Raw genomic sequence first — 23,014 nt, 5'->3', positions numbered from 1 at the left:
GGTCCATGATGCATTTTTCATGGCCATGAATTTGGTAGGGTCCTAAGTATGACCTCCATATCCCTTTCTGCAATTGTCCTTCCTAGGCAGTCATTTGCATTTTGTATGTGTGCAGTTCATTGTTCCTTCCTAAGTGAAGTACTTTGCATTTGTCCTTATTGAATTTCATCCTGTTTACTTCAGACCATTTCTCCAGTTTGTCCAGATCATTTTGAATTTTAATCCTATCCTCCAAAACACTTGCTTAAATTGGAGGCTCCACCCAGCTTGGTATCATCCTCAAACTTTGTAAGTGTACTCTCTATGCCATTATTTAAATAATTGGTGACTATAATGAACAGAACCGACTCCAGCACCGATCCCTGAGGGACCTCCCTTGATATGCCCTTCCAGCTTGACTGTGAACCACTGAAACTATTCTCTGGGAACTGTTTTCCAACCAGTTCTGCACCCACCTTAGAGTAAGTCCATCTAGGTTGTATTTCCCTAGTTTGTTTATGAGAAGGTCATGCAAGATAGTATCAAATATCTTAAATCTCTTAAGATTTGAAGTTGTTTTGAAATATTGTGCAATGTAGTCAAGTGTAGCTTTAAAGAAGTTTTAATCAATGGAATCAAGGTTTTATTGGGTTTCAAGATAGAAAACACAGGACAGTTAATAGAACTGCTAAGATAAGTTTGTGATATTTGGTTATGTCCATACAACTATTTAAAGTAACTGAAACAATAAACAAAATCTAGTGGTATATTTGTAGATATACTGTTAGATCTATTTCCCTGATGGAAAAATAGAGAGAAGTTATGTCTACTTCAAGGGGTCATGGGATGGACTTTCTCACCCCAGTGCCAAAAGTCCCATTGACTTCAGTGGGGCCAGGCTTTAGCTCTGGGTTACTGATTCCTACTCCACTGATTTAAACACTACCCCACATACAATTATGAATTTAGTTGGGCTGGATGAGAAGTATAGAAGCAAGTAAAACTTGAAATTTATATTAAATGAATGTCTAGTCATTCCGCATACTATCTATCTGCTAGAATTCTAGCAAATTTCTAATGCTGGCTCGCTATACCCACTCTTCTGATGGTAGTTCTTGTGAGTGAGCTGTCAGGGATGGAAACTGGGGTGTGACTTTTTTTTTTTAAGTACTTTCTTGTAATTTAGGATCTGATATGACTTGTATCCAGTTTCTTTACCACAAAAACCCTCCTTCTCATCACCTCTCTTCCCTTTAGGCCATGTCTACACTACAAAGTTAAGTCAACTTCAAGTAAGTTGATATTGAGCCTCCAATTTAAGCAAGTCAATGTTGTGTGTCCACACTATACTCATTGTGTTGGCAGAGTGCATCCTCATTAGCAGGGCTTGCATTGGCGCACGGAGCACTGCACTGTGGGTAGCTGTCTCACAGTGCACGTAGCTGAGTGGAATTTTGGGTTGGGCTTGTAATGCATTATGGGACCAAAACATTTGCGTGGGTAATTATGAGAAGATGGCATTAGCCTCCCATGATGCACTTACCTCCGTCCCTCCCTCCCTGAAGTCAGTGGCAAACAAACCAAGCCTTTTTTCATAAGCCTGGGTTACCTGCGCAGACGCCATAGCACGATGAACATGGACCCCGCTCAGCTGTATGATGATGATGATGTTGTTGTGAGCATTACAAACACCTTGTGCCTTATCCTGCAGTATTTACACAGCCGATACAGAAGCCTCTGCACGGAACAATGATTTTTTGTGTGTGTGTGTGTGAAACTCGTGATATTTGTTGTGTTTTAAAGTTCCAGCTGCTGAAATAAAGAAATTGAATGAGAATCTGAGCTTTCATTAAAAAATATATGTTTTTCTTTGAGTGCTTGCTCATGTCCATTCCATGTTAGTGTGTGTGCGCTGCGTGCACCATTGCTGGAGATTTTCCCCTCAGTAGTATCTGTCGGGCTGGCTCTAGCACCCTCTGGTGCCACATGCTTATGCACCGGTATAAGGGGCACTGCCAGCTACCCACCCTTTCAATTCCTTCAACCCGCCCATGGTGGCTGCTGAAACAGCTTCTCTTGCTTTAGCAAGGCTTCTTTTCAGTGATTTTGTATTCTGTTTCATAGTTCATTAGTTTCAAATATAGGGGTGTGTGTGTGTGTGTGTATAATATATATATAATATTGTAGATCATGTTAGTGTAAATAGTTAGAACGCCCTCTCTCCTGTCATCCCAGGGCTCTCTTTGCCTTTGGGGCTGAGCATGCCCTGGTCTCCAGGGTTCAAACCTTGCGCTACATGTGGCAAATCTGTGCCCGTGAGTGATCCATGTTTCAGTTGTCTGAAATGTTTGGGAGAAACTTACATGAGAGACTGTTGTCAGATTTGTTGGGACTTTAAAGCCTGAACAAAAAAGAATAGAGAGATAAGACTGAAAGCTATCGTAATGGAAGCGGCTCTCGGACCAACCTCCGAGCCAAGCTGTTCTGATTCTGCACCGAGCACTTTGCCCTTGGTATGAAGTGCTCCTCTAACACCGTGCACTTCCCACCACCATTGCCTATCTCCAGTGCCAAGGAAGAAGCACAAAAAACAGTGCACTGACAGAGGGTGCTCATCGGTGCAGAAGAAAGACAGACATGGTGAAGTCAGTGAAGTGCAACCTGTGCTGGGCCACTCTTCCACTCACGGTCTCGACTCCTCCCAGAGCACTGAGTCTGGTGTGGTATGCTCTGCTGAAGACCTGAAGCCACTGCAGCACCAGCAGATTGAGGGTACCGTCCACTCCAGAGGCCTTTACAGTGGCCAGGGACTTACTGACAGTCTGGGTTCCACCAACTCCCGCTACCTCCTCAGGCTCCCCAACCATCACCCCAGCCCCCCATTGTCCCAGGCGCCAAACACTTACTGGAGGCTGTGGGCAAGGAAGGGATGGGACTCAGCAGGTTTCCCACACCCCCTTTCACAGATCTCTGCAGCCAGCCCAGCTTCCCTGCTCTGGGCACCATCTAGTGGGGCTCAGTGAGAGCACTAGCTGCAGTGCCTTTCCCAGGCATGTCTCTTCAGCTGTGCTCAGCCCAACTCCCGCCCTGGTAGAAATGGGGGAGGATGGGCTTGGGGGAGGGAATCACAGATCGGGGGCTATGATAGAAGTTGCGGGTGGTTGCGGAGATGATTACTGGGGGTGCGGGTGCCCCCGTGCATGCCCCTGTGTGCACACCCCCGTGTGGCACTTAAACCTGGTTCTGTCAAGGCTCACTTGTCCTCCCTTCAAACCACTAGCATTGTGCCCTCTACTGCTTCTCTCTTGGAAGGTTGGGAGCGTGGTTTGAGCATTGGCCTTCTAAACCCAGGGTTGTGAATTCAATCCTTGAGGGGACCATTTAGAGATCTGGGGCAAAAATCTGTCTGGGGATTAGCCCAGCTTTGAAGAGGGGGTTGGACTAGATGACCTCCTGAGGTCTCTTCCAACCCTGATATTCTATGATTCTTCCTGGTTGAGATCACCTCAGCCAGAAATAACTCTGAAATCAAGGCCCTTACCACCATACATGATCTTCTTCAAGGATAAAGTCTACTTGCCTTCCTGCCAAAGGTGGTTTTGCAGTTTCCTAGCAACCAGGCCATTTTCCAGCCAGTCTTCTTCCTGAAGCATCACAAGAACTCAGAAGAATAGCAGCTTCATTCATTGGATGTTAGGTGTACCCTCATCTTCTAGGACTAAATCCTTTCACAAATCCATGCAGCTCTTTAGCAGAAGCAGAAAGGATGAAAGGACTTCCAGTGTCAGCCCAGAGGATCTCATCCTGGATAACCTCCTGCATTTGGGCATGTTATGAGCAGGCAAATGTCCTACCTCTGGCCATGATAACCATTCACTTCACAAGAGCTCAGGCATCTTCAGCAGCGTTCCTTATGCAAGTTCCAATCCAAGACATCTGCAGGGTCACAACTTGGTCATGGGTGAATATCTTTACCTACACCATCATCCAACAGGCTCGAGACAACACTAGGTTTGGAAGGGCAGTGTTGCAGTCAGCATGTCCATGAACTCTAAGCCCACCTTCTGAGGTACTGCTTGTTAGCTGCTTAATGTGGAATGGACATGAGCAAGCACTTGAAGAAAAAAAACGTTTACTAATATGTTATAACTGTTCTTTGAGATGTGTTACTCATGTCCATTCCATGATCTACCCTCCTACCCTTCTGTTGGAGTTGGCTGGCAAGAAGGAACTGAGAGGCTATGTGTCTGGTGGTGCCTCTAATACTGGTGTCTAAGCTCATGGCACAAGAGGGTACTAGAGCTGGCCCGACAGATATCACTGAGGGAAAAATCTCCAGCAACAGTGCACATAGACCTAATGTGGAATGGACATAAGCAACACATCTCAAAGAACAATAGTTATGAAAGATTAGTAACTGTTGTTTCTAGCCCTCATGGTTGTCAAAAAAAGCATGAAAACATGAACCAAGTGCACCCTAAAAGCTTAGTATCCAGATGGCACATTAAAAGGACCCCCAATTTATTTTAAAATATCCTGAGGTCAACTGCTGAAATGTCTTTTGAATAATAATAATAATAACTGAATTGTGCAAATTACTAGAGTGTCTAGACTGTGAGCTATAGAATTACATGGAACGGAGTCTGGTAATTTCTTATGTTGGGCACACTGTCCTGTATGTGTTCTTACCATCCCTGCTTAGCTGCTGATTCTAAAAATCCTGGGCAAAAGAAATATTTTTACCTAAAGTCTTCTGAATATCCTTTCATAATAGGTTATTTCTTCTTTTATTAGTCATTGGTTAGGGGAGAGTAGATCCAATAGTACTGGAATCATATCTTCCACTCAGGTAATCCTTCTAATTAATTTATGACTTGCTGCATTTTTTTCTTGTAATGCTCTATAGCGATTGAGCCGAAGTTTGAAACTGGCAGTCCACAACAGTATTTCAAAACAGCTGAAAACAGTAAATGCTTAGCTTAGCCTAGCTACCTCAGAGTTACAAAGATGAGTATTTCTCAACACAAATAAAATTTTAAATGTATTTGAAAATAAATCTAATTGCAAGTAACATGCTGCTGGTCAGCATCCTATGAAGTGTCATTCCCTGTGATTTTGACAGTGTATAACTTTAACTTCCTTTGCATTTGTTAGTCAAAAATGAAATCTAAAACCTGTCTCTGTAAAGGAAATTTACATCGATGTAACTGTATCAATGTAATGGCACTGATGCATAACCCCTGTGTCCGTGCTGCTCCTGCACCAAGAGGGGTTTACCCCAGTGCCGCTTGCCTCAGTATGTTACTGAATTAATCTGATCCCCTGCTTTGCAGCACATCTACATTAGGGGTTTACATCAGGGTAACTTGGTCAATGTAGTTACACTGCCATGAATTTCCTTGGCTGGGATTCCAGATGTGTAGTGGGTGGAATGGGGAGGAGTTGGAGTTTAGTGAATAGCAGTACTTTTGGGGAGGAAGGGAATAGTATGTAGAATGGCAAGGGAGAAACTGGAGGAGTTGGCATGGGCGTGGATATAAAAGGCTTCAGCTGGAGAGTCATGGAGAGGCTAAGCAGCTAGGTGGCATAAAGTCATCTTTGCCCCCACTTCCCCCTGAGAATTTTTGCTGTCTCTTGTGTGGAGCAGCAGTTTGCTTTACTGTAGAGCAGTGGTGGGCAACCTGTCCCATGGACCGCAATCAGATTACCCTGATGTGCCACATTTTGCTGACGTTGACTGTCCACAGGCACGGCCCTGAGCAACTTCCAATGGCCACAGTTTACTGTTCCTGGCCAGTGGGTGCAGCGGGAAGTGGCAGGCCGCAGATTGCCCACCACTGCTGTAGAGCGTCTGCCTAGAACCTGTCTTTCTGCTTTAGAACAGGGCAGTTCCTCACATAAAATCCATTGGGAGCCTTGATTTTGGGGAGAGGTGAGGATACTTCACTCTTCAGTGTGGAGTATAGAATAGCTAGAAGGGAGAAGTAAGGCAGAGAAAGGAGAAGTAACTAAGGCAGAGCCTTAAACGTTCCAGACAGGAGCCAACTCCTTATACCAAGCAGAGTCTAAATGCAGTGAAGCAGGAGGCAGTGCAGCTGTGGCACATAATCCTGAAAATTTGTCCTGGAATAATTTAAATCCAACCGATGAGGGTGGGGGTATTTTAAATATGACCTGTTTCAGTGACTTCATTTTGCTACAATAAAACAGAAAAAAGTGAACTAAGTATTGATGATTTTAGAAAAGATTAGAGAGAGGAAAGAGAAGCTCACTCTTCAAAAGAAAGTTTCACAGTATGTGAGAGAATACCTTGGGAGTGAATTATCAGCAATTTCCCATAGACCACACAATAGTAAAGGAGAATTTACTGATCAAAGGACAAAAAAAAGTTTTCAAAAATAGAAGAGCCAGTATACTATAGGATCTGACCTACTCTGACTTAAATTGTTCTAAATGAAAGGAATAAAACCCAGCACATTTGTGAGCATAATATAGGAATTACTTGCATATCATCAGGAACAATTCTCAGCTTTGCTTTGAACAATGCAGGAGGACATAAATGATAATTTGGAGGCACTGCAGTGGAGCTTAAACAACAGTGACCATAAGTTAACTGGGTCCATAGTTAGGGTTTAACTGTTAAATAGAGCCAAAATTATAAATGTTAAGTTTATTCCCAACATTGTTGGAATATTAAATTACTCAAATATTTGAGGAATGAGGGGAAAAGAAACCTTGCTATGAATGCAGAGTATGCAAAGACCTCTGAGGTAAAAGAATTATAAAACGTTAAGTATAGAAAGGGACTAGAATTCGAGTTATGTTTAAATAAAATGTTAAAAATTTCTGCAAAAGAAGGCAAGATAAATAATGTATTTTTCTATACCTCACAAACATTAATGAGAAGAGGCCATGGGGGAGGATCACTTAAAGGAGTATTGTGATTTTAAAAGTTTTTCTTCTGTTATCAGTAATTCCTCCATTTATTAGACTGGCAAAAAACCCTCCCACAAATTTTACATCTGATTTGTGGTGGTTACTTTCTGCGTGAAAATGGACTAGTCTTTCCTTTTGCAGGTGAGGGTGGGAAGGGACATGATTTAGAACTTACTTATTGATTCATCACTAGGACTCATCAGTTAGTGAAAAACTCACTTGCACCAAGTTGTTTCCACGCCTTTTGAAAATTTGGACACAAATGAGTGTGGCACAATTCACAACTCTAACAAGGAGGATTTCTCTGGGAATACAGGACATTTTAGATTGGAGAAGACTAAGAAGTCTAAGTTTCGGACATGGACTAGGTCAAAACCTTAAAGTAATGTAGCCATAGTAAATTTTGTTATGAGCTATTGTACTGAAACATCAGTGTTTATTAACGTTATTATTCTTGATTTGTTTATATCTATGATGGTACTGTTGTGCTAATAACCCGGGCACTGTGTCATCTTTCAAAACCTAAACTATTTAATTTTATAACATGGCTAACACCAAGTATTGTATTTTTATTGTATTCTAAAGGATTCATCCTCCCGAATATTTCAGGAAGAAATATGCTGTGGATGAAGTACACTATAAAGATGAGGTGAGTGTCTGCTTTTCCTAATATTTTTCCCGATGATTACAAAATTAATGGTGGTTCTGAAAGTATGGCAGTAACTTTCTACAAAAAACCTTGTTCCACTAAATATGTTGTCTTCATTTCCTAATTAATTAGTCCTACTTTCAGTTCCCGAATAATGACATTTGTTTTATAAACTTTTCTAAAACTCTATAAAATATGATGCTGCTGTCTTACTGGATTGTACATTGAGACCAATTCAGTGACACTTTTTTAAATATTCTCTGTATTTAATAAAAAGGTTCATTGGGCATGATTCTGAAGGGTTCTGGGGACCTGTGAGGAAAACACAGACAAATTGCCTGACAATGGGCTAGCAGTGCCTCCTTGGCCCTTAGAAGCTTGCAACGGGGAAATGGTTCCAAATGCTTAATCAGTAAACATAAACTTTCCTCTTTACCTCTAGTTCATAAAATGTATTAAATTTTCATTAGCTGTTTGAATGTAAAATATTTTAATTTTTCATTTAATTATTTATTCAAATATTACTTTCTCTTGTATTTTTAAATATGGGTATTAATTGCACACTTAAGGTTCTCTTTGCATAGTTGTTTTTGAGCAGATGTTATGGTTTTGTGCACCTGGCTAGTTTATTTTTTTTTCAGTAGGAAAGCTCAGCAGGATTATGGCAGCATGTTTGCCAAACTCTGTGGTGAGTCTTATGGAGAGCAGCTTAAAAAGGAAGATCTTGCTATTTCTGTCCCCTGCAGGATGCTAACCTGACTTGCCAGACCCAAAATCTTATTTTTACCAGCTGTGGAGATCGTTTCATTTCATCTTCATATTGAAATGATCTCTAAACTGTGGTTGTGCTAGTGTATTTCCTTAACTGTGGGTTGAGGAAGCTGTGAAGAGATTGCTGCTTGACGCATTTGGGTTGGAATCATAGTTTCTTGTTATCAGACTTGATGTGTAGAATACAGAAGTACAGAATACAGAAGTCAAGGCAAGCAATTGCAAGTAGGAACACATGCTTCTACAAGAATCACACTTATTCTTCTTCGAGTGATTGCTCCTATGCATTCCAGTTAGGTGTGCGCGCCGTGCGTGCACGGCTCTCCGGAACATTTTTACCCTAGCAACTCCGGCGGGCCGGCTGGGCGCCCCCTGGAGTGCCTCCGTTATGGCGCCTGTTATATACCCCAGCCGGCCCGTCCGCTCCTCAGTTCCTTCTTACCGCCTGTGACGGCCAGTTGGAACAGTGGAGTGCTCTCTGTCCTCCACATCCCTAGCGTTTCTCTGTCTCTTTAGTGTATATAGTTGTTTCACTTAGTTTAATAGTTAAGATTAGTTGAAATAAGTTAGTTGTTATAGTTGTATATAGTTGTGATAGTAGGGAATTAGAGGGGTTAGCCCCTCTTCTTCCACAACCGGTGCGGGCTCATGCCCAAGGCTTAAGCCCTGTGCGGCTTGTCAGCGGCCTATGCCCATCGGCGACCCGCACGATTCCTGCCTGCGCTGCCTCTGGGAATCGCACAGGACTGATAAGTGCCCGATTTGCACGGCATTCAAGCCGCGCACAAGAAAGGAGCGGGACTCGCGACTTAAACAGCTCCTTACGGAGGCGGCACTTCAGCCCCCCATTCCGTCCCCGGCACCGCCGAAACCGTCCTCGGCGCGCAGCGCACCAGCGGCACCGAGCCGTCCCAGTACCGAGGCTCCTAAAGGCACGCAGACGGCACCGAAGTCCCGGCACCGTTCCCTCTCCCCCCAGAGGAAGCAGAAGACGGCGCACCCGGCTCCAAAACCTACAGCTTCGGGATAGTCTACCCAGCCACCTCCGGCACCGGCTGTGGTAGTGCACAAGCCGTGCACGGTTCCGCTGACTCCGGCACCTCAAGAGCCGTCGAGTCCGGTACCTCCCTGCTCCCCGGCGCCGGCCGCAGTAGAGCTACATCTCCCGTCCACCCCTGAAACATTTGTGACGGTGAGAGAGCTTATTCAGCTCGTAGAAGCACCGAGCCTCCGGCCCCCGGCACCGCCGGTGCGGGCTGTCAAATCGTTGGGCAAGCCTGCAATGATGCGGCCCCAGACCCCTGACGGAGCAGAGGGGCAACGTTCCAAGCCTCGGACCCGGTCCCGGTCCAGGCAACGGTCGCCGTCACGCCGGTCCCGATCCCGGCACCGATCCCAGTCTCGGTACCGCACCCCGTCCTGACACCGGTCGCAGTCCCGGTACCGCTCAGTCTCGCGGTACCGGTCGCACTCCCGGCACCGCTCACGGTCCCGGTCACCGGACCGACGGTACCGTCGGAGATCCAGTTCCTGGTACCAATCTCGACGCCGCGACTCTCGCAGCCGCTCTCGCCACCGGCGTTCAAGGTCACGCTCTGGCTCCCGGTACCGAAGTCACCGACGGTCCAGATCACCGTCCTGGCACCATGACGGCCGGCACGGCTCCTCGGCACTGTCCGGAGATAAGCTGCCTCATTCAGCGGCGCATTCCATCAGCGCCTCGGCACCCCCGTGGCCTTCGCGTCAGCCATCGGTCGTCTCCCAGGCGGACAGCGAGACAGATCTCCGGGCTCCCACTCAGAGCCAACATCTTGGACACCAGCAGTGGGGTTTCTGGGTCCCCTGGGCCGGCTATGAGTCCCAAGGGCTCCCCTTGTCCCAGCGCCCAGTGGGTGTTGTACGCAGCATACCAGAAGCCACGGTGAGCCGCCCTCCCCCAACACCACTGGGGGAGACACTTCCGTCGTCGGACCCCGCAGGGCTTCCGTCAACCTCACAAGCCCCTGAGCAGCCTCCGGCAGAGGAGGTGATACAGACTCTGTCTTCATCCTCCTCTCTGGATGAGGCAGTGGCGGGCGCTGCTACGGTGGACCCTCCCCTGATCGACCTGCGGGCCCACCAGGACCTTCTCCGCAGGGTGGCAAAGGCCATTGACCTTCCGGTGGCGGAGGTCCCGGAAGATGAAGACCCGGTGACCAACGTCATCGGTGCGGAGGCCCCGACGCGGGTGGCCCTGCCTTTTATTAAAACAATCCAGAAAAATGCCACGACCATCTGGCAGTCGCCGGCGTCCGTTCCCCCTACGGCAAGGGTCGTGGAACGTAAATACTCGGTCCCCCCCGCGGGATACGAGTATCTGTACACTCATCCCGCTCCGGACTCACTGGTCGTCCAGTCCGTTAACGACCGTGAGCGGCACAGACAGCCAGCCCCAGCGCCCAAGTCAAAGGACGCCAGGCGCATGGACTTGTTGGGCCACAAGGTGTATTCGGCGGGGGGGTCTTCAGCTGCGCATTGCAAACCAACTGGCCCTCTTAGCCCGATACGCCTTCGACATTTTCGTGTCCCTCACGAAATACACGGAACTGATCCCGACGGATTCCCGACGAGAGTTTTCGGCTCTGGTCGAAGAGGGCAGGACAGCCTCCCGCTCTTCCATCCAGGCTGCTCTGGATTCGGCAGACTCAGGGGCCAGGACCCTGGCCTCTGGCGTAACTATGCGGCGCATATCCTGGCTGCAGTCCTCCACCTTGCCGCCAGAGGTGCAGTATACCCTCCAGGACCTGCCCTTTGAGACTCACGGCCTGTTCTCAGAGAAAACAGACTCGAGGATACAGACCCTGAAGGACTGTCGTGTAGCTATCCGCACTCTGGGTATGCACACGCCAGCTACCCAGAGGCGCTCCTTCCGCCAACAGCAGCCCTTCCGGCCTTTTACCCAGGCCAGGTCAAGGCCTTATAACAGTCGGCGCAACGGCCTCAACCGCCGTCGACCTTCAGGCAGCAGGCGCAACCAGGCCCAGGCGTCGTCCAAGGCCCCGCAAGGGCCCAAACAGCAATTTTGATGGGACGCCCGAGGACGGCTTATCAGTCTATACCCAGGATCCAACCCCTTTATTTTGCAACCGCCTTTCCCACTTCCTCCCGGCGTGGTCCCAAATCACATCGGACAGCTGGGTACTCCGTACCATCCAGTATGGTTACCACCTTCAGTTTATTTCGCCCCCTCCTTCCCACCCACCTTCCCCGTCCCTCTTCAGGGACCCCTCTCACGAGCAATGCCTCTTGCAAGAGGTCGAGACTCTGTTGAGGTTGGGTGCCATAGAGGAGGTGCCGCAAGACAGGTGGGGTAGGGGATTCTATTCCCGTTATTTTCTCATCCCCAAGGCGAAAGGAGGCCTCAGACCCATACTGGACCTCCGGGAGCTCAACAAGTACATGATCAAGCTCAAATTTTGCATGGTGACCTTGGGGACCATCATTCCCTCCCTGGATCTGGGAGACTGGTTTGCCGCCCTCGACATGAAGGACGCATACTTCCATATTGCTATTTACCCCCCCCCCCATCGACGCTACCAGTTTTGTGGTCAACGGTGCGACTCCACGGTGGCCAGGGCCTGTCTCCCTCGCACCCGGCACCAGACGATGGTCTCCATCATCCGAGACCTGCACGCTTTTCCCACTACGACGGTTCGGTCTTGCCTACGCCTCCTGGGCCACATGGCGTCGTGCACATTCGTCACCGCCTATGCGAGACTGCACCTTCGCCCATTTCAATCTTGGCTGGCGTCGGTGTACCGCCCACACCGCGACTCGATGGACAGAGTAGTCACGGTCACGAAGCCTACCCTCGCTTCGCTCAGTTGGTGGCTGAACCCAGAGGTCATATGTGCAGGAGTCCCGTTCCGCTCGCCTCGTCCGTCCGTAACACTGACGACAGATGCCTTGGCGTTAGGATGGGGACCACACCTGGGCGACCTACACACCCAGGGCCTCTGGTCGCCCCAGGAGCTCTCCCTCCACATCAACGTCGGGGAGCTGTGCGCAATTCGCTTGGTGTGCCACGCCTTCCACACCTGTCTGCGAGGCCAGTGCGTAGCGGTGTTCACGGACAACACGACAGCGATGTTTTATGTGAACAAACAAGGCGGAGCCCGCTCCTCCCCGCTCTGCAAGGAAGCGATGCTCCTGTGGGACTTCTGCGTGACCCACTCAATTCACCTGGATGCATCCTTTCTTCCGGGAGTGCAGAACACGCTGGCCGACCGTCTCAGCAGGTCGTTCCTCTCCCACGAGTGGTCCCTCCGTCCAGATGTCGTCCACACAATCTTCCGGAGGTGGGGGTTTCCCCAGATAGACCTATTCGCCTCCAGAGAGAACAGGAAGTGCCACCTGTTTTACTCGTTCCAGGGTCGCTCGCCAGGCTCCCTGTCGGACGCCTTCCTTTACCCCTGGACGGATCGTCTCCTCTACGCCTTCCCTCCGTTCCCGCTAGTGCACCGAGTGCTGCTGAAGCTTCGGAGGGACAGAGCCCGCGTCATACTCGTAGCTCCGGCCTGGCCAAGGCAGCATTGGTACACCCTGCTGCTCGAGCTCTCCGTTTGGGATCCCATCCCCCTTCCGTTGTGGCCGGACCTCATCACCCAGGACTTCGGCAGACTCCGCCACTCGAACCTGCAGTCCCTCCATCTTACAGCTTGGTACCTGAGTGGTTGACCCACGCAGAGAGGGACTGTTCGGCGGCAGTACAGCAAGTCCTGTTAGAGAGCAGAAAGCCTTCCACTCGCTCCACCTACCTTGCGAAATGGAAGCGATTCGCACTCTGGTGTGATCAACGAGGGCTCAATCCATTCGTAGTCCTGGTCCCAACCATCCTCGACTACCTTTGGTACCTTAAGGAGCAAGATCTTGTGGTCTCCTCCTTGAGAGTACACCTGGCAGCAGTGTCCGCCTTTCGTCCATCTATGGGAGGTCGGTCCATCTTCTCTAACCCGATGGTTTCCCGCTTCCTTAAGGGCCTCGACCGGTTGTACCCGCCGGTGCGGCGTCCTGCCCCGACCTGGGATTTGAACCTCATTCTGGCCAAGCTTATGGGACCGCCCTTCGAGCCTCTAGCCACGTGCTCTCTCCTCTACCTCTCCTGGAAGACGGCCTTCCTCGTCGCAATTACATCAGCGAGACGAGTCTCTGAGCTCCGTGCTCCAACGGTTGGACCACCATACACCGTCTTCCACGGGGACAAGGTGCAGCTTCGACCACACCCGGCCTTCCTCCCCAAGGTGGTGTCGGCCTTCCACCTCAACCAGGAGATCTTCCTCCCGGTCTTCTTCCCGAAGCCGCACGCCTCCCCTCGGGAACGACAGCTTCACACCCTGGACGTCCGCAGGGCCCTTGCCTTTTACATCGAGCGGACGAAGCCCTTCCGGCGTTCGACCCAGCTGTTTGTGGCAGTCGCCGACCGCATGAAGGGTGAGCCGGTCTCCTCCCAGCGGATTTCCTCCTGGGTAACGGCATGTATCCGGGCATGCTACGAGCTTGCTCGCGTGCCACCATGCCGCCTCACTGCTCACTCGACGAGAGCGCACGCCTCGTCGGCCGCCTTCCTGGCCCATGTCCCCATCCAGGACATCTGTAGAGCGGCCACCTGGTCTTCTGTCCACACCTTCGCCTCCCATTACGCGTTGGTGCAGCAATCAAGAGACGATGCAGCCTTCGGCTCCGCAGTCTTACACTCTGCCACGTCTCACTCCGACCCCACCGCCTAGGTAAGGCTTGGGAATCACCTAACTGGAATGCATAGGAGCAATCACTTGAAGAAGAAAAGACGGTTACTCACCTGTAGTAACTGTTGTTCTTCGAGATGTGTTGCTCCTATCCATTCCAGACCCGCCCTCCTTCCCCACTGTCGGAGTAGCCGGCAAGAAGGAACTGAGGAGCGGAGGGGCTGGCTGGGGTATATAATAGGCGCCATAGCGGCGCCACTCCAGGGGGCGCCCAGCCGGCCCACCGGAGTTGCTAGGGTAAAAATGTTCCGGAGAGCCGTGCACGCACGGCGCGCACACCTAACTGGAATGGATAGGAGCAACACATCTCGAAGAAGAACAACAGTTACTACGGTGAGTAACCGTCTTTTGACATTTGCTGTGCAGTCTCCTATCAATAAATGCCATTATCATGTATCTTTATATTGTCTCAGTGTTTAAAATTTTATCCAGGAAGGAATGTGGATCTCTATAATTTTGGTTAATTTGTAAGCCCATGTATCGACATTTTTCTCCCTGGAGTATGCCATCCTAAGTCATAAGCCAATGAAGTTTTGCAGTATTGTATTTCTCTGCAATATGAACCTGTCTGTATTTGACAAAATTGCCAGGTAATAGGTTAGCCGAGTCAGAATGGCCTGTAGGAACTCTGTGACAGTACATTGTATATACATTAAATAAACACCATTCAAGAACGCTTTAGCTTTTTAACTTCTATGCTTAGAAAGGAAAAGCGGCTTATATGAAAATTCTCCAGTCCTTTCGAAGGTTAGCTCTCCCTTTGTTCATGTATTTATTTAGTCAGTTAGTATGTACATATTTTGAGATATTCCTGGATTATGCAAGCAGTCTTTCATTTTTCAAAGACTTTGGATACAATGCTTGCCCATTCTACTAGGAACGTACACTTCCCCAATGTCAAGGCATTAGGGGCCTGATTTGCAAAGGTATTTAGACAGCAAAAGATGTAGATAAGTACCTAACTTGCTTAGGCATTTCTGGAAATCCCACTAGGTGCCTTACTCTCATTAGGTGCCTCTGTAAATTCCACTAGACCTGTAAATACCTTTTGTAAAATGACTCTAGACAGTGGCATTGGAACAGTTTTTAATAGTGGGGGTGCTGAAAGCCAATGAACAAAACTGTAAACCCTGTATATATAATGGAAACCACTTCAAGCCAGGAGGTGCTGCCGCGCCTCCAGCACCCTTAGTTCCAGCACCCCGACACCTTGGTTATCCACTGTTTTAGCATCTTTGACTTGAATTCATTGATTGAGCATCTGTACCGATTCTTCAATGATGGATACTGCTGGAAAGTGGGTAATAGTCACAGTATCTCATCAAGGTTAGAAAATACAAAAGATCTATAAAAGACATTGCAGTATTGATATGTAATGTACTTGTGACTATGCATTTAGTTTTTCACTTCATGTGATGTGTGTTATTGGAGCAAACTGGTAAGAAGTTGATGCTAATTTGGTGAAATATCCTCGTCCTAGTTATGTGATTCATTTATTGGATCAATGAATGCATATCTCATCACCTACATCTGTGCAGCCATATTAAAAGTATACCTGTCTGTGACCCCAATGTTCTCTTCTCAAATAGGTGGTAGGGTAAGAATTGACTTTAATATAAAGGCAGACTAGTGAGATGGCTGATAAATATTGTGTTTTTCTCATTTCCTCTTAAACAGTCAGGAAACCAGGCTTATTGAGAAATGTTGGCCTCGGTGTGAAACAAACCCAGGGCATTTAACTGTGACTGTTCTTATAGAACCAGTAGAATCCCAGCGATATCTAGTCTTGGGAAATGTGGCTATTGAGTTGACGTAAGCTATTCTGTAGCCTGGTCTACACTAGGCGTTTAAACCGGTTTTAGGAGCGTAAAACCGATTTAACGCCACAACCGTCCACACTAGGAGGCACCTTATATCGATTTTAATGGCTCTTTAAACCGGTTTCTGTACTCCTCCCTAACGAGAGGAGTAACGCTAGTATCGGTATTAACATATCGGATTAGGGTTAGTGTGGACGCTGATCGACGGCATTGGCCTCCGGGAGCTATCCCACAGTGCACCAGTGACCGCTCTGGACCGCAATCTGAACTCGGATGCAGTGGTCAGGTAGACAGGAAAAGCCCCGCGAACTTTTGAATATTTCCTGTTTGCCCAGCGTGGAGCTCCGATCAGCACGGGTGGCGATGCAGTCCGAAATCAAAATAAAAAAAGAGCTCCAGCATGGACGATGCGGACGTGATCACTGTAAGGGCAGGCAAATCTGTTCTATCAGCGCTCCGTTACAGAAGACGAAATTCAAAATCATTTTTTAAATATCTCCAGACAGACGCCATAGCAGGGACTCAGCGCACTGCTGCGTGGCAAGCGTAACGGAAAGCCAAAGAATCAAATGGACGCTCATGGACTGGAGGACTCAAGCTATCCCACAGTTCCTGCAGTCTCTGAAAAGCATTTGCATTCTTGGCTTAGCTCCAAATGCTTCTAGGGTCAAAAACAGTGTCCGCGGTGGGTCAGGGCATAGCTAGGCAATTTACGCACCCCCCTACCCACCCCCAGAAGTGAAAGGGGAAAACAATCCTGTCTTGACTCTTTTACATGTCACCCTATCTTTACTGAATGCTGCAGATAGACGCGATGGTGCAGCACTCAACACCAACATCCTTGCTCCCCCCCCGCCATGGGTGGCTGATGGTGCAAAACGACTGGTACCCATCGTCATCATCAGCCTATTGGCACATGGGGCAGTGCAAAAGGCCTGGTAACCATGCGTACTAGCATTGGTCAGGTCGATCAAGGGCGCCTGGTCCTAATTTTTCCTGGTAGATGGTACAATATGGCTGATAACCATCATCATCATAGCAACAGGGGGCTGAGCTTCATCAGCCCCCACCCTTCATGTGTAAAGAAAAGATTCAATTGCCCCTGGACTAGCAGCAGGATGCTGGGCTCCTCTCCTCCACACTCCTTAATGTCCTATGTGGACTATCATAGCAACTGGAGGCTGCCTTCCACTCATTTCTCACTAACAAGTATTCCTGCATTCTTTATTACTTCATCACACAAGTGGGGGGACAATGCTATGGTAGCCCAGGAAGGCTGGGGAAGAATGGAATGAACAGGTGGGGTTGTTGCAGGAGCACCCCCTGTGAATAGCATACAGCTCATAATCTATGCAGGATCTGACACAGAGCAGCTGTGCTATCTGGTTCTCTGATACAGTGGTTCTCTAGTACACTTGCCCATATTCTAGGCAGGACTGATTCTATTTTTAGATACCAAAAAGGAGGGATTGACTCAGGGAGTCTTTCCCAATTTTGGCTTTTGCGCCCCTGGCTAAGAGCAGCCAGGGGCACTTATGACAGCAGCAAATGGAACAGTGCAAAAGGACTGGTAGCCATGCCCATCTTATTACCAATTTATGGTATGGTAGATGGTACAATATGGCTGATAACCATCTCTGCTATCATGCAAAAGCAAAAGCATGCAGCTGTGTGCCACTGCTGAATCGCCTCTGTGAGCGGCATCTAGTACACATACGGTGACAGTCACAAAAGGCGAAACAGGCTCCATGATTGCCATGCTATGGCATCTTCCAGGGCAATCCAGGGAAAAAAAGGCATGAAATGCTTGTCTGCTGTTGCTTTCCCAGCGGAAGGAGTGACTGACGACATTTACCCAGAACCACCCGCGACAATGATTTTTGCCGCATCAGGCACTGGGATCTCAACCCGGAAATTCAAAGGGGGGGGGGGAGGCTGCGGGAACTATGGGATAGCTACGGAATAGCTACCCACAGTGCAATGCTCCAGAAATCGACGCTAGCCTCGGACTGTGGACGCACACCACCGATTTAATGTGTTTAGTGTGGCTGCGCACACTCGATTTTATACAATCTGTTTTGTTAAACCGGTTTATGTAAATTCGGAATAATCCCATAGTGTAGATGTACCCTGTGATGGAAGGCAATCTATGGAAATAACAATACTGTATTTTACTTCAATTTCTTGTGGCATACAAATGGAACAAGTTGAAGAGTTTAAGCTTTTAATCACACTCAGTGGAAATGAAAGACCTATTGTAGCCTCAATTTATAAATGTGTCAAAGATGCTAAAGGAAGTTGGGGTATTGTAGAGAAGTTTTAATCAAGAAAAGATGACTCAGTGAGAATAACCGTAAATATTCAGCACATGATAATGTAATAACAATAATGCATACTGTGTTTTTATATGTAGTAGCCCACATCTTTTCCTGCTGTAATTCCTGATTTCCATGTCCTATTATGTGGGTCTTCATAGAAAAAACCCTTCTCAGCTCTCGCACATTTCCTCTCTAAATAATGGCAGTAGATTTAATCTTGCAATGCAGTTGTTGCATGTGTCTTAAAAGGACACCAACTTAACATGTTCAGACAGAAGGGTGGTTTTTTTTAACGACTCTTTTAACAAGTGACATAAGGTTACTGAATCTGAAAGAGATCAGAGAAATGTTTCTCTTTTCCAGTTTGTTTACTTCGTGCACTTGACAGCACTTTGAATATAGGGAGTATCACTGTTTCCTCCATCAGCTAGTTAATCCATTTCCCCTGCCTGCATAGGTCTTTCGCACAGCAACATGGGGGATGGAAGAAAAACTTTTTTTTAAATCACAAAGTTTGTCAGGAAGGTTTAGGGCCTGAAACTACTTCATCATTTTTGTTGACTATATTTCTGAGTCATGATATTTGTTTTATTGTTATAGAATAAATTTTGGATGTGACCTATTATAAGTCAGATGAGATTAGTCATACTACTTTGGCTGTGTTCTGGTGTTTAACCTTTTTTTATTGTATCTCTTTTACAGCAAAAGGTTTTTTTGATTGATACTTTTCACCAGTTGTATTGCTGCCTTTGCCTAACAAGCAGAACATATGAGGTGACTTCTTTTAGTAGGCTTGAAATGTTAGTACGTTTCTAAGGTTAACACATATAACATTGACAAGAAGCAAATTGTCCATAAATGTACTGTAACTGCAATCCTGTTCTTTTAGATAACCAGTGTCTTGGCTTCAAAGAAACCCTCAGTTCTTCTTACATTGGTAAGTCATATTTGTCATTCTTGGAGAATACTTATCCAGTTGCTCTTCAGTAAACAGATGAATTAATTTAAAAACAGATGAATTTAATTTTAATCTGAGATGTCTGCTCATTATGTATCCTCTTTGTCCCTTCTCCATCCCAGAGGCTAATGTCACCATTCTCCAGTTTAAAGTCAGCCATCTTTGTATAGTTGACTAGCCTTTCTCCTCTCTCCTCACATTCAGTCAGTGAGTTGCTAAATCCTGTCCCTTCTTCCCTGTGTCCTACTACCAAAACTCTTATTCATGTGGTAGTTTCACACTTAATTTACAGGAAACCCACTTGACACCCACATCGCCTCCCTCAAGTCCATTCCAAATAGTGCAAAATCACATCCTGCTTTCCCATTGTTCTGACCACATCACTTGCATCTTTGAAACCTCCGACTGGCGCTTAGAGGAATTAAAGTACTGCCTTTCTGTATGACGAGGCGGGGGCTCAGGGCAGTTTTCCTTCAGTAGTATGAGAATGGGATCAAGTTACTATCTAGATCCCACTTTAGATTACCACATAACCTTCACACAACTCTAAGGTGGGAGGGTAGAGTTTACAGTGCTTTTCACCCCTCACCCACTTCTTCCCAGGGTAAAGTGTGATGGTGATTAGAGCTGTCCTTTGCCCTTCTTCAGCTTTCCAATATTCTGTTGGGACTGGTACATGTCTGTCATTATTTGTCTATTTTTATGGAGGTTGAGCAACTCCCTTTCTGCTGGGTCTGTTTCACTGAAAACTTCCTACTTCTCTGAGCTGCTTTCCCTCCCTGAGCTCTGGAGGAATGCTGATCTAAAGAACATTCTTTGCTTAGTTCAGCAGAAGTCCTGCACTTGTGCCTCTCCTCCTTTGGTCTTGGAAAGGCAGTGATGCTCTGTGTGATTTCCCCACAAACCTAGACACATCAGCAGTGCTGTGTAGCAGCCAGAATGGTGTCTTTCATGCTTCTTGTGTGAATGGCAAGCTGTAGGAGAGAGGCACTCCAATTTATGGAACAAGAGTTGTCAAGGCAGTATGGAATTACTTCTTTCCAAGGAAGTGTGTTTTAAAACTTCTTAATACAGTTCTTATTCTACTCCCACCCATTACCGTCTTGTTTACAGGACAAACCTCTTTTGACCTTTGCTCCCGCCCCTCCCCCCCCCCAAATTGCTACCAAGCTATTTTAGAAAAGAGAAGTTTAGGCCTGCTTTTCGAGGCAACATGTGTCAACTTGAGTTCCATCTGTCTCTTCAGTAATGAATAACTATTTATACACCTCTATCCCGATATAACGCAACATGATATAACACGAATTCGGATATAACACGGTAAAGCAGTGCTCCGGGGGGGCGGGGCTGCATGCTCCGGCAGATCAAAGCAAGTTCAATATAACGCGCTTTCACCTATAATGTGTTAAGATTTTTTGGCTCCCGAGGACAGCGTTATATCGGGGTAGAGGTGTATGTGTCTAAATGTGAGCATGTAACCTTGTTTTTACCTCTTACTGATTTTATGCAATCATTCAAATTATTTTTACAAGTAAGCTTTCTAAAAGACCTTAAGTAATGGGTTCTGTCAATGAATTTATTTTAAAATACTTGTCTTCAGCACACAATGATAGTTCTTTTCATCTTCCCCTCCAGCGTGGTGTTAATACTGATAGTGGAAACATCTCCAGGGAAGCTTCATTTGAAGGAATCAGCCAGTAAGTGTCTATTGAGGTGGTTTTTATACATTAATTAAATTGTTGGATAATTATTAATAATGTTATACTGGTTTTATACTTCAGATTAAATCACCATGGTTTTTGCTCATGATAAATTATAAAATGTTAATATATAAGCAAGATACTATATGAGCTACACTTTCATTGAAATCCAGAGATTTGATTTGCACTTCTAATGACTTAAGGGTATGTCTACACAGGAATTAGCCATCCATGGCTGGCCTTTGCCAGCCAATTCAGGCCCATGGGCTCCAGCCTTGGGTTATGGGGCTGTTTCATTGCTGGGTTGACTTCTGGGCTTGGGCTGGAGCCTGAGCTTTGGACCCAGCCTGAGCCCAGAAGTCTACATAGCAATGAACCAGCTCTGCAGCCCAAGCCCTGTGAACCTGAGTTGGCTGGCACAGGCGAGCCATGAGTGTCTAGTTCCTGTGTAGACAGATCCTTAATTTTCCATTTATTTGGTTGTTTGGAAATCTCTTTCAATCTGTGTTAGCAACAGCAAAGATATGTACATATGTTTCTTTTTAGATTACTTGTACATTAAAGAAAAAAACTTAAATTCCTTGGCAGTGAATATTTGAATTTTACAATATGTGAAAAACAAACTTAAAATAACTTATACTATATGGCTACCATACTTTATCCTCTTATATACAATATTTTGTCTGCAAAGGATTCTGGAATGTCCACTCTTCTAAAAAGACACTATGTAATACAATTGTAGGCAACCTATGGCACACGTGCCGAAGGCTGCACGCGAGCTGATTTTCAGTGGCACTCTCACTACCTGGGTCATGGCCACCGGTCCGGGGGGCTCTGCATTTTAATTTAATTTTAAATGAAGCTTCTTAAACATTTTAAAAACCTTATTTACTTTACATACAACAATAGTTTAGTTATATATTATAGACTTATAGAAAAGGCCTTCTAAAAACGTTAAAATGTATTACTGGCACACGAAACCTTAAATTAGAGTGAATAAATGAAGACTCAGCACACCACTTCTGAAAGGTTGCTGACCCCGATGTAATATTTCTGCATAGAAGTGACCTTTTGAGGGCAATTCATACACTTTCAGATTTAATTCCTTTTAAAAAAAAGTTTGCTGCCAGTGGAAAAAGTGCTCCTAGATACAATTGTGTGAAATGGTAATTAACAAGGATAACAATTGCTTATTTCCTAGAGCAATCCTACATGAGAGAGGCTTACGCTATAATATGAAGAAGATGGTCTGAATTTTGAATTAAATGCAATAGTCTGCTATAAATTGTGATATCCTAAGATTTGATCATCATCTATTCGACTGAAAAATGGGGAGGGGGGACGAACACTGTCTGGAAGCCTATTCAAATTAATGCTCTCAGAGATAATGAGTGGGTGGCCTTTTTATAATCCCTGACACTAAGTCAGCCTGTTGTATTTTCCTCCATTCACCTTCTGTCCACAGCAGATAACACTGTTACAGAGATGATAATATTGCATAGAATTTGTGGCTGTTGCCTGTAATTCTAGACACTCGTTTTGCTAGGTCACATGAGCACACTTTCTCTTGGGATCGCCTCTCCTCTGTGTCAGATAATGAGATTTGGAATCTGATTGCTTAATTACTTTTGTTCTCTTCTATAACCTGACTGGAAACTTAACCAGTCTGTCACAATTAAGGACACTGGAAAAATGGGCACCAAAAATTAAAGATTCTGTAGTTTTCAGGATCTTTCTGTGGAAAATAATGTAGAATATGACACTATTTTTAGACATCTGCTCTTTCAGTTATTACACCAGTGTTCTATTCTGATGTGTCTGTCTCCTATTGCTTTCTTAGGCATCTTTGCCCCAAATTATCACAGTACAATCAAAAAAAAAAAAGTGCTTCTCTTCTTCTGTTCACTTTCTTGAAGTTTTAATCTGAAAACCTGTTTGGAGATCATATTTATTTTAAATAACTTCTAGATCTTTTGTGTAGGAAACTTTAAAAAACTATAAATGTAACATATGTAATACAATACAAATATTTCTTTTGTGTGACCTATATTCCTCTATAGATTAATTCAAATAAATGTTATAGTAACTGTGATGTAACAT

The 23,014-nt window shown here is 46.2% G+C and overlaps 1 protein-coding gene across 1 annotated transcript in view; it reads left to right on the top strand.

Moving 5' to 3' along the window:
• PEPD (peptidase D) overlaps window positions 1–23,014 on the top strand; it is a 232,864-nt gene that overhangs the window by 27,619 nt on the left and 182,231 nt on the right. Inside the window, exons 4-6 of the mRNA XM_039503186.1 lie at window positions 7,501–7,564; window positions 19,146–19,193; window positions 20,850–20,911. Coding sequence (XP_039359120.1) covers window positions 7,501–7,564; window positions 19,146–19,193; window positions 20,850–20,911 — 174 coding nt within the window. The remainder of the gene's footprint in view (window positions 1–7,500; window positions 7,565–19,145; window positions 19,194–20,849; window positions 20,912–23,014) is intronic.

This window comes from Mauremys reevesii, linkage group 16 (assembly GCF_016161935.1).
Source record: "Mauremys reevesii isolate NIE-2019 linkage group 16, ASM1616193v1, whole genome shotgun sequence".
Classification (NCBI taxonomy): domain Eukaryota; kingdom Metazoa; phylum Chordata; order Testudines; family Geoemydidae; genus Mauremys; species Mauremys reevesii.
Note: the sequence above shows the minus strand (reverse complement) of the source record. Positions and strands in the feature narration are given on the sequence as shown.